Source organism: Pundamilia nyererei, unplaced genomic scaffold (genome assembly GCF_000239375.1).
Source record: "Pundamilia nyererei isolate P.nyererei 1_Seehausen unplaced genomic scaffold, PunNye1.0 scaffold00662, whole genome shotgun sequence".
NCBI classification, from domain to species: Eukaryota; Metazoa; Chordata; class Actinopteri; order Cichliformes; family Cichlidae; genus Pundamilia; species Pundamilia nyererei.
The window spans coordinates 21,107-32,432 of record NW_005188063.1 but is presented as its reverse complement, the minus strand read 5'-3'; the positions used below and the strand labels follow the sequence as shown (position 1 = coordinate 32,432).

At 45.8% G+C, this 11,326-nt stretch overlaps 1 protein-coding gene across 1 annotated transcript in view; it reads left to right on the top strand.

Annotated features, from left to right (window-relative positions):
* The first annotated feature begins 451 nt into the window (after window positions 1-451).
* Window positions 452-11,326, top strand: part of ubr2 (ubiquitin protein ligase E3 component n-recognin 2) — a 27,723-nt gene continuing 16,848 nt past the window's right edge. The window contains exons 1-15 of the mRNA XM_005754794.2: window positions 452-633; window positions 724-862; window positions 985-1,047; window positions 1,274-1,394; window positions 1,475-1,582; window positions 3,881-3,969; window positions 8,426-8,524; window positions 9,093-9,256; window positions 9,563-9,662; window positions 9,751-9,879; window positions 10,046-10,229; window positions 10,309-10,370; window positions 10,461-10,571; window positions 10,648-10,713; window positions 10,839-10,955. Coding sequence (XP_005754851.2) covers window positions 452-633; window positions 724-862; window positions 985-1,047; window positions 1,274-1,394; window positions 1,475-1,582; window positions 3,881-3,969; window positions 8,426-8,524; window positions 9,093-9,256; window positions 9,563-9,662; window positions 9,751-9,879; window positions 10,046-10,229; window positions 10,309-10,370; window positions 10,461-10,571; window positions 10,648-10,713; window positions 10,839-10,955 — 1,734 coding nt within the window. The remainder of the gene's footprint in view (window positions 634-723; window positions 863-984; window positions 1,048-1,273; window positions 1,395-1,474; window positions 1,583-3,880; window positions 3,970-8,425; window positions 8,525-9,092; window positions 9,257-9,562; window positions 9,663-9,750; window positions 9,880-10,045; window positions 10,230-10,308; window positions 10,371-10,460; window positions 10,572-10,647; window positions 10,714-10,838; window positions 10,956-11,326) is intronic.

Below are 11,326 nucleotides of genomic sequence, written 5' to 3'. Positions count from 1 at the left end.
TGTGGTCTAAGGAGCTTGGAAAGAAAACGAAAGAAAGAAAGAGTACTTTATTGGTCCCCGTGGGGAAAATCGCTCTCTGCATTTAACCCATTCACTCAGTGAAGCAGTGGGCAGCCATTGGGCGCCCGGGGAGCAGTGTGTAGGGACGGTACCTTGCTCAGGGGTACCTCAGGGTAGCTGTTCAGGGGAATCGAACCCCCGACCTTCCGATCATGGGGCCACCACTCTACCTACTGAGCTATCCCTGCCCAAACCATTTGACCCTAGAACTGAACAAGCTTCTCAGATGAGAGGTGAAACGTCTTCAAGCAACTTAAACAAGTCCAGATGCCTTTTTCTTTCTTAGACTATGATGACAGGGATGACTGAGAACCTTCACAGACATTCTTCACAGCTGTGGTTTGAGTGTGAGAGACTGATTAGAGGCTGGTGTGAACTGAGCTAGCTTAGGATGGTAACCCCGTCTCTCAGAGTGCTCACTCTGTGCTGTTTGTCCTTCCAGGACCCCGTAGCTCAGCTACCCACTGACATGGTCGGCCGTGCGTTCAGTGTCTTTTTCATCATCCTGAAGTATGCCGTCGACCTGCTGACCTGGGAGCACGAGGACCTGCTCCCCACAGGACTGCAGCCACCGTAGGCTCACTCTACCTTTACCTGAGACACGTGACAGTAAACGCGTCATACTGCAGCGTTCACACTGTGTGTGTGTATGTGTGTCTGCAGGGAGCGAGAGGACACCTACTACTGCATGCTGTTCAATGATGAAGTGCACACGTACGAGCAGGTGATCTACACGCTGCAGAAAGCTGTCAGCTGCAGCCAGAAGGAGGCCGTAAGCTTCGCCACTACGGTGGATCGAGATGTCAGTACACACACACAGTAACACGCTTATAGGAACTCAGAAATGTGACAAGGAGCTTCTTGTTTTTCATGTTCTGGTGATTATTCTAAGAATCTGTTTTGTGTGTGTGCATGCGCGCGCAGGGCAGGAAGTCGGTTCGGTATGGAGACTTCCAGTTCTGTGAACAGGCCAAGTCCGTGATTGTGGTGAGTGTTTCCAAGTTTGGTAAATGACAGGAAGTCTTGAACTGATGTGGGGGGGGTGCTGACGGTGCCTGCTTCAGGGACGTTCAATGTCGCACTCATTTACATTCACTGCCTTCTGGTTTTACTCATCACAACAATTTAAGAAAACAAAGAATGTCTCACCTCCTCCTCTTCCTACATCCCCATCACCTCCTTCTCTGCTCCTCCTCCTATCCTATCCCCTCAGAGAAACACCAGCCGTCAGTCAAAGCCTCTCCGGGTTCAGGTGATGCACTCGTCTGTCGTTGCTCATCAGTGTTTTGCTCTGAAGGCTCTGAGCTGGCTGGGTCAGATCATTCAGTACTCTGGTACGTGTGGACTTCATTACCCACAATTCCTCTGTGTGTGTCTCTGCTGCTGCATGTGGTGACTGTGCACTGTGTTTTAGATGGCCTGAGGAGGATCCTGTGTCAGGTGGGATTACAGAAAGGTCCAGAGGGAGAGAACTCCTCGCTTGTCGACCGACTGATGCTCAACGACTCCAAGATGTGGAAAGGTAACCGCACGTACCGCTGCTAGTCATATGGCGCTCGAACGGCCACGGTCGTGAAGCCAACGGGTGTGAAACAGTTTGTGTTTATCTGTGAGTTGGTCCTTCAAAGACACACAGCAGAGATACAGTCCCAATTAAATGTTTAAGACCACTTGAAAAGTGGCCAAAAGTCATATTTTGCATGGTTGGATCTTCACCAGGTTCCAACTAGAGCTTTAACATGCAGAAATGTGATTGAGACAAAACATTTGAGCATGCAGTTTATTGAAAACAACACAAACTGAAACGGGCTGTTTTACGGCTGATCAAAAGTTTCGGGCCACATGCCTTTAAAAGGACAAATCTGGGCACAAATGTGGATTCACTGTCATTTCCTGTCAGGTAGTCACACTGTCATGATGTTCTGATGGCAAAGGCAAACAAATGTTCCCTTTTTGAACGGGGTCGGGTTGTTGAACTGCATAAGCATGGTCTCTCACAGCACCGTCACTGCTGAGGTGGGACGCAGTGAGACAGTTATTTGGAATTCCTGAAATGATCCTGAGGTTTATGGAACAAAAGTCAAGTGGAAGACCCAAACAAATGTCATCAGCACTGAGCCGGAGGATCCAGTTGGCTGTCCGTCGAGACACTGGATAACCCTCGACCCAAATTAAGGCCGTTCCTGGTGCCGACTGCAGCCCCATAACCATCAGACGGCCTCAAAACACGTCTTCAGAGGCCTCGTCTCCATGGACGCCACAGAACTGACCGTTTTGACCAAACATGGGACATTGAAAGGTCCTCTAGCTAATCACACGAGCCTCTTTCACACCTTGGCTCATGTGATTAGGTAGAGGATCATTAGGGGGTCCATTGTCCCCTCTCGGGGGGTTACTCCCACAGGGCTTAAATCTGGGACTCTCCACCATTTGACCCTAGAACTGAAGAAGCTTCTCGGATGAGAGGTGAAACGTCTTCAAGCAACTTCCAGAAGTCCAGACACTTTTCTTTCCAAGCTCCTTAGACGATGAGAACAAATGTAACTTTGATGGTCCTGATGGTTTGCAGTGTTACTGCCATGATAAGCAGGTCTCACCTGAGGTGTTTACTACGCCCACAGCGAGGGAGCTCCATAATGATCTGGGGTGCTTTTTCCTTCAATGGAACAACGGAGCTTCAGGAGGTGCAGGGGTGGCAAATGGCTGCTGGCCATGTCCAGATGTTGCAGAGAGCGTCCTCGTGACTGAGGGCCCTCATCTGTGTGATAAACACTGGGTTTATCAGCAGGACAACGCTACAGTCCACCTCCCCTGCAGCGGCGCTGCAGACCACGCCCCGCCACACACATTAACCAGGTAAATACATATTTAAGCAGAATTTTGCAAATATCTATTTTTTTTTAGCAGCATAGAGCTTTTTTTCCCAATTACTTTTTAAAAGTCAGGTCAAGGCTCCAAAAGCCCAAAGGCGATATGAGCGGGGCGGCTCACAACAGTTTTTGTTTGCTGGATCATTTTAGTTCAGCTTTCCTTTTGTTATATTTCTTTAAGAGTTCAAAATGTGTTAATTACATGAATAAAATGTAATTTTCTCTGTAGCACTTCATGGATTTCATAAGCAACACACCTTAGTTGCTCCGTGGATTCTTTTAAAAAGCAGTTAAAAACTTTTCTGTTCAAACAAGCCTTGTGTTGTACGTATTTTATATTCTTTACATTATTTACATTTGATCTTTTACATTGTGTATAATGTCTGTTGATTGTATTGTTTATTTTAATATTTGTGTACAGCGCTTTGTGACTGCCTGTCTGTGAAAAGCGCTTAATAAATAAACTTTACTTACTTACTTTAGTTGTTCACACAAAGCATAAAGGTTAAAAAAACAAACAAACAAACAAACAATATATACAGTGTTATCTTCATTTTAGATTTTAAAAAGTATTTGCGGCTCCCAGTGTTTTCTTTTGCGTGGAAACCGGGTCCAAGTGGCTCTTTGTGTGTTAAAGTTTGCAGACCCCTGGTATAAGTTTTGTTTTTAGTAAACTGCATGCTCAAAGCATGTTATGTCTCACTCCCGTTTCTGCATGTTGAAGCTCTACTTGGAACTTGGAAGATCCAACAATGCAAAATAGGATTTTTGGCCATTTTTCAAGTGGTCTTAAACTCTCGATTGGCGCTGAATGTGACTGACAGGCACTCTAACTAGCTGAAGTTTGGATGCATGGCAGTCTCCTTGATCTGTTTGTTCATGGTGTGCGAGTTGATGAGCTGCAAGTAAATGAGAGCAAGTTGAGGTCAGCTGATCTGTCATGTTTGCAGGAGCGAGGAACATCTATCACCAGCTACTCATGAACAGCCTCCTCATGGACCTCAAGTACAAGAAGATCTTTGCCATCCAATTTGCCAAGGTAACACACCTGTGCAGTATACCTGACACCCGCCAGCCACTTCATTAGGTACACCTTGCTGGTACTGGTTGGTTCTCCTTTTTCTTTAAGAGCTGCTTCAATTCTTCACGGCTCAGATTGAGTAAGCTGCTGGAAACACTCAGAGAGGCTGGTCCATGTGGACACGGCATGATGAGAACTTCTGTTCCATCTGAGCACAGAGGAGCTCTGCTGCACTGAGATCTTTGACCGTGGAGGCCCTTATACAGCAAACTCACTGTCATATTTAAGACATGGTTGGTGGGAACATGACATCAGATCAGCAGTCTGAAACACCAACAACCATCCCACGCTTAAAGTCTCTTAAATCACTTTCCTTCATTAATCTGATGTTCATTTTGAACTTCAGCTCGTCTGATATCTACATGTCTGAATACACTGAGCTGAAGCCCTGTGATTGCCTGATTACATATTTGCATTAAGCTGTTGAACAGGCATACCTAATAAAATGGCTGGTGAGTGTATATACCTGATCGGAACACCCATGACAGCTGTGGAGCTTTATATAGTCTGGGGTAGGGCTGAACGATTATGGAAAATAATCTAATTGCGATTTTTTGCCCCAATATTGCGATTGCGATGCGATATGCGATTATTTTTTAAGGTCTTTGTCTTCTGTATTATTAAACAAAGACAAGCAATACATCATATAGTATGGCCAATACTATATTACATTAATTTTAAACTGTTCTTTCCTGGAAGACAGACCTCTGTTATGATGACATGAGGTGATGCATGAATTGATGACTGACGTTTTTATTTAACTTCTTCAATCACAACAGTATATTTGAACATACACAATAGTTTATTTTTAGCTTACAAACATCTGAGCATAAAGTGCTGACAAGGAACCCTGGTGTAAACATTAAAATGAAAGTCAGTACAATGTGCAGATTGCAGAAATATACATAAAAAAAATCAGTGGCTTTACCACACTCAGTTTTTCGACATCTGTGAACTAGACAGTCATTCAATTAAAAAATAATATTAAATAAATAAAACTAATAAATAAAAAATACACACATCTTACTGATCTCTGCAGTCAGTAACATTACACATAAAGTGCAAACATAATAGCAATTGTATAAACACACACAAACACGCCTTTAAAATTTAAAGGCGTGAAATTGGACGGTCTAGCCTTCTGATTAGCGTCACCGCTGTCTCGGTGGAGTTTAATAAACTCGGCCGTCTGCTTCTTGCTATCTAAAATATAACCAGACACTGGTGTAAATTCTCGACCGTCTCATACTTCTGTTTAATAAGTTTTCTGTTTGACGTTTAGTCAGCTGTGTGAAAACCGAGGAACCCACCCGGGGGATTAATAAAGTTTTATTTTATCTAATCTAATAACTTTAATCTCAGCCAAACCGATTTACTCACGAACAAACAAAACACTGAAAAAAGCCCAACAATAACGTTTTTAGGTTGTCTAAGTGACTTATATATTACGTTTAACCCGAGCAGCGAAACTCCGCGGTGATCTGAAAATGATGTGCCGGGAGTTGTGCCGTTCTTGGCCGCATCAGTAATCCTCGAGCTCTCGGCTAGCTGTCGAGCTAGCCGGAGGGTAGCAGATGCCTCTGAAAACGTCGAAGCACTTTTGCAAATATGGGATATCTTGATAAACCGAGCAGATATTTGATGTTTACACAGCTACTTTCTCGCCTGAAAATATGTTAAAAGTTTATTTTGTGACCCAGAAAGATTAGTATGAGTAATTTTAAAACTTAGTAGCGGCCGCCATTGCTGGAAACTGGAGTTTGGCTGGGCCGCGCTATGAATTCTGGGATATGGTAGTAATTTGGACAGCCTTCGGCGCGTCGCTGTGACGTAATCGGTCTACAAATGCGGCCTCAGGAGGATGCAGCCCATGAATTTGGACATGTCCTGAGTATAATCGCAGCCTTTGCGGTTAGAAAATTGCACTTGATCATGTCGCGATATTATCGCAAATGCGATATATCGTTCAGCCCTAGTCTGGGGGGGTTTATGCTAGTAGAATCTCGATGATCTGTGATTCCCTGGCAGCATCTGTTTCCTCAGTGCAACAGCCTAAAACCTCACCACATGACCTTGTTGGCTTGTTTACAGCTAAAATGAAAAACTTCATCCAGCCAGTCGTGTGTCGATTGAATTTTTAGATCCAAATAAATCAAAGTACTCAAAAACATCCTCTGGAGTGAACTTTGTTCATTGAAACAGACTTTACTAAACAGTGTCATATAAACAACAAAACAGAACGTCACAATACACAGAACAGCAAGACATCACAAAGTAGAACAGAGCAACCCTGAGGTGTAGAGCCTTCATGCTCATGTAGCAGACAAAAACAACAGAGAAAAGGGGTTACGCTGCCAAAAATAAACCATAAATCTCATTAATTTGGGGTTTTTCTCTCTTTGGAAAGTGTGTCCTGTCAAAGAGCGCCATAATTCACATTAACCCCTCCATGAACTGCTGTCTTAGTGTGGTAGACTAGTTTGTTTGTCCTAGGGAACCCAGGGGCTATGTTCTCAAGGCCTTTTGCCTCCTAGTAGGGTTTCCCATGGCAAATTGGTCCTGGTACGGTTACTGGGACCCCGTCCTGGAGCTAGGCCTGGGAAGTGTGTCCAATGGGAGAACGCCAGGTGGCCAGGCCTTAGCTCAAAAGGCCCTGCTGGGTGCACCCGACACCCGACGTAGGCCTGCACCAGCCCCATGGGGTGCCGTAGAGGTCTGGTGCAGTGTGTGCTAATGGCAAGAGATCCTGACCGATCGATCCCCGAGTTTGGCGTTCGGGACACGGAACATCATCCCTCTGGTGGAGAAGGAGTATGCGAGGTTGAGATGTACCGGCTAGATATAGTCAGGCTCACCTCAACACACAGCTTGGGCTCTAGAACCTGTCTCCTAGAGAGGGGCTGTACTCTGTTCCAGTCTGGAGTTGCCTTTGGTAAGAGACAGTGTGTTGATGTGGGTATCTTGGGCCCTGTGTGTTGGATTTTTTCCTAGTAGACCAGACACCTTCAGGTTGGGGAGTCTTTGGGTGGGGTGCTCGAGGTGCTCCATCTGGAGACTCAACACTCATATGAGCAATTGACAGTGAGACTTAGAGGGGCGTCATTGGGAGGAACGGCCTGCCTGGTCTGATCTCAAGTGGTGTTCTGTTACTTGTCTATAACAAACACCATGTTCAAAGGGCGTCTGTAAATGCACATGGCAGCAGGGACACCCTAGGTTGATGATCGATGCTGTAATCGTATCATCGGATCTGCAGGTGTATATTCTGGATACACGGGTGAAAAGAGCTGCTGAGGTGTCAACTGATCACCTCCTGGTGGTGAGTTGGATCAGGTTGTAGGTTAGGACTGTGGACAGGCTTGCCTTACTTAAACATATAGTGAGAGTGCAATGTGAATGCCGGGCACAGTCCGTGAGCTCTTGAACTCTTACTTCCAACTGAGCCATCAGGCTGAAGAACAGTCCTATTGGCCTTTGTTAGCCTGCGGGACTTCACAGACAGCTGATGGGTACCGGAAGGTAAAGCGGAACACTTATTCAGACAGTGGCTGAAGCAAAAACTTGGGTGTGGGAGGAGTTCAGTAAGGTCAATGACTTTCCTTGAAAGCGATTCTGGCAAACCGCAGCGCTCTACAGCGCTCTACCCGCACTGTAGAGCGCTGCTGACTGAGGATATAGTTGGACGATGGAAGGAATACTTCCAGGACCTCCTTAATCCCACTGATACAACTTCTGTAGAGGAAGCAGCAAATGGGGGTGGTGAGTCATCCATCACTGGAGGCGAGGTCACTGAGGCAGGTAAACGACTCCTTGATGGCAGAGCCCCTGGGGTGGATGAGGTTTGCTGTGAGTTTCTGAAGGCTCAGATGTTGTAGGGCTGTGTTCGACACGTCTCTACAGTGTTGCATGGAGATGTAGGGCAGTACCTCTGGATTGGCAGACTGGTGGTTCTCAATTTGAAGAAGGATAGGATGATATATCAGGATAAAAATTCACTGAAGTTAAAGATGCTGGTGATCACTCAGCTAGAAAATGAATCATTAAAAAGTCGACTGACAGAAAGACTTCAGTGATCAAAGCACGTATGTCCACATATTATTCACAGGAATCTGTCTTCGGACTGAAAATAACCCTCAGGTGGGAAACAAATAATTTAAAATGGGTCATGCTGAGCTGATCGCCTAAAGCTGCTGCTGATCTTGATTAAAGAACCAGTCGCTGCTGTGCATGTGCTGTGTTAAGGTCAGGTTTACAGAACTAACAGAAGTCTTGATACACTTTTCTTTTGTGAGCTGTCTTAAAAATATCAGAGTTTTAGCGACAGGTTTTTAAAGGAGTCAGTGTGTGGGTGGTGGTGGGGTGTTGGGCGGACAGCAGCGACCTCTGACCCAGAGGTGAAATGTCGTCCCTCCAGAACTACAGACGCCTACAGACAGATTTTATGGAGGACGACCACGAGCGAGTGGTGTCAGTGACGTCGCTGTCTGTCCAGCTCTTCACCGTCCCGACCATGGTGAGTACTCCTCCTGCACCTCCACACAACTCTCTCTCTCTGTGTTCCCCTCTCTCTCCCGCTGCTAGAATTACGAACGCTTGCAGAACGACTATGTGAAAGACGACCACGGCCGTGAGTTCTCCATCACTGACCTGTCAGTGCAAATGTTCACCGTACCGTCACTGGTGAGTTCAGGTGGCTGCCGCCGGAGTAGATGTCATCCCACCGGCTGAGTTGTTTAAAGTGGGTGCTTCACCCTCAGGTGGAACAGATGTCAGACATCACTGAAAAAATGTTATGATCTAAAGTCATCCCTGACGTTTCATTGAAAGCTGATTAGTTGACAATCAATAATTATAACAGATATAATTATTATTAATATATTATGTATTAATAATAGTATTAATAATAATCAGATCAATCACCTTTAAAGTTTTGTTCTTCAGAATCCACCAAAATAAATGTCACAAGCAAAGAAACACAGATCGAAATGATAACAGGCCCAACACTGAACATGAGGAACGACACGTCTGTACGTGTGTGGGGGTGTGTGTGTGTTGGTGTGTGGGTCTCAAATGTTCTGCAGGCCCGGATGCTGATGGTGGAGGAGAACCTGATGACCACCATCATCAGGACCTTTGTGGATCACCTCCGCCACAGAGACCCGCAGGGGCGCTTCCAGTTCGACCGCTACACCGCCCAGCAGGCCTTCAAGTTCGGGAGAGTCCAGAGCCTCATTGGTGACCTCAAGTGAGCCCCAGTTAGAGGTTATGAAGAGCCAGTTAGAGGTTATGAAGAGCCAGTTAGAGGTTATGAAGAGCCAGTTAGAGGTTATGAAGGGCCAGTTAGAGGTTATGAAGAGCCAGTTAGAGGTTAGTTGGAGACTAAACAGAGACTGGTTCTTGTGCGATGACCCTACACTGTGTATGCAGGGTACCCATGAATCCTGTTCTGTAGCTTGATGAATCTTCTTTCACAAGTGTAAACGCTGTGGGTGTGTGTCGTGTTTTATGATAAAACCAGGCCTGTCAGTGTAACCAGTGCTTCTACATGCAGGTATGTCCTGATCAGCCCTCCGTCCAAGTGGAGCGATCAGCTCAGACTCAAGTTTCTAGAAGGTTTCTACGCTTTTCTGGAGCTGCTCAAGTGCATGCAGGTAACATGGAGACAGTGTGAGGTTTACCTGTACAGGTGCAGCCCGAACATCTCTGAGCCTGTCTGTCTGTGAACCCACCTCCCTGCAGGGCATGGACCCAGTGGTGAGACAGGTGGGGCAGCATATTGAGATGGAGCCTGAGTGGGAGGCGGCGTTCACGCTGCAGATGAAGCTGACAAACATCATCACGATGATCCAGGAATGGTGCTCCACTGATGTGAGACAACACACTGAACACGCTACATGTAACATTACAAATGTTACCTTTTATGTTCCTACAGTTTATTTTTTGTTTTCTGGATCAATAATCTGATCAGTTTTAAATAAACAGATTGATTGAGTGAGCCATCCAAGCCTTTTCTTTGCTCCTTTGTGTGTGTCAGGAGCGTGTGCTGATCGAGGCCTACAAGAAGTGTCTGAGCGCTCTCAGTCACTGTCATAACAGCCTTCCAGATGGTGAGCAGCCAATCAGCTTGAGCCTGGCAGGCCACAGCGTGGAAACATTCAGGTATCAGGTGTCTCAGGAAAAAGTCTCCATACACCTGCCGGTCTGCAGGCTGCTGGCAGGTAAACACACACACACATTTTAAAAGTCACACCATCTGTCTCCACGTCCTGTTTGAAGTTGTATCAATCACCTCCTCAGGTCTGCACATCCTCCTCAGCAGAACAGAGGTGGCGTCTCATTTCCCTGAGCAGCTCCCATTGGTCAGTAACAGATTATTATTGATCCCTGATTGGAAACGCCATTTTCCAACCAGTTTGATTCATTGATTGTTGATGCCACGTGTCCCTCAGGGTGAACTAAGCCCCCCCCTTCTGATCGAACTCCCCCTCCGTTGCCTGGTGCTCTGTGCCCAGGTGCATGCTGGGATGTGGAGGAGGAACGGATTCTCACTGATTAATCAGGTGAGTTCTAACCTGTTAATCTATGCTGAAGAGATCAATGCTGATTAGCTAAGTTTTTTGCTGTTTGTTGTTTCAGATTTATTATTACCACAATGTAAAGTGTCGAGTCGAGATGTTCGACAAAGACATCATCATGCTACAGGTACAACTCGCCTCTACTGACGCTCCACTTATTCTACCAGTGCTGATTCAACAGCACTAATGCCTCTGTGAAGCGTTGGTGCAGACTCTCTGCTCATGCTTGCTGCTGTTTTTGGTTGGGTGCAGGCAGGGGCGTCCATGATGGATCCAAACCACTTCCTGATGATTGTTCTGAGTCGATTTGAAGTGTTTCACGTTTTCAGCACCGCTGACATCAGGAAAAGATACAGAGAGGCCAACAAGGTCAGTCCTCTTCTGTTGTCAAGACGCCATGATTTTACTGCTAAGCTTATCCGCCCCACCCTCGACACAGATACATTTCCAAAGATTGTTATGTTAAAGCTCCTGCAGCGTCAGGTGATGCAAAGCTGCAGCAGATTAAATTCAGACACCTGCATGAACAGACAAGAAGTCAGATTTCGCAGCAGGTCGCTTTGACTTGTCTGTTTATTTGCACGTAACGAGAAATTAGAATCACATCTGCAGGTCAGACATTCACATTACGTCGTGTTTGACATTCAAACCAAATCAAATCAAATCACTTTTATTGTCACATCACATGTGCAGGTACATTGGTACAGCACATGTGAGTGAAATTCTTGTGTGCGAGCTTC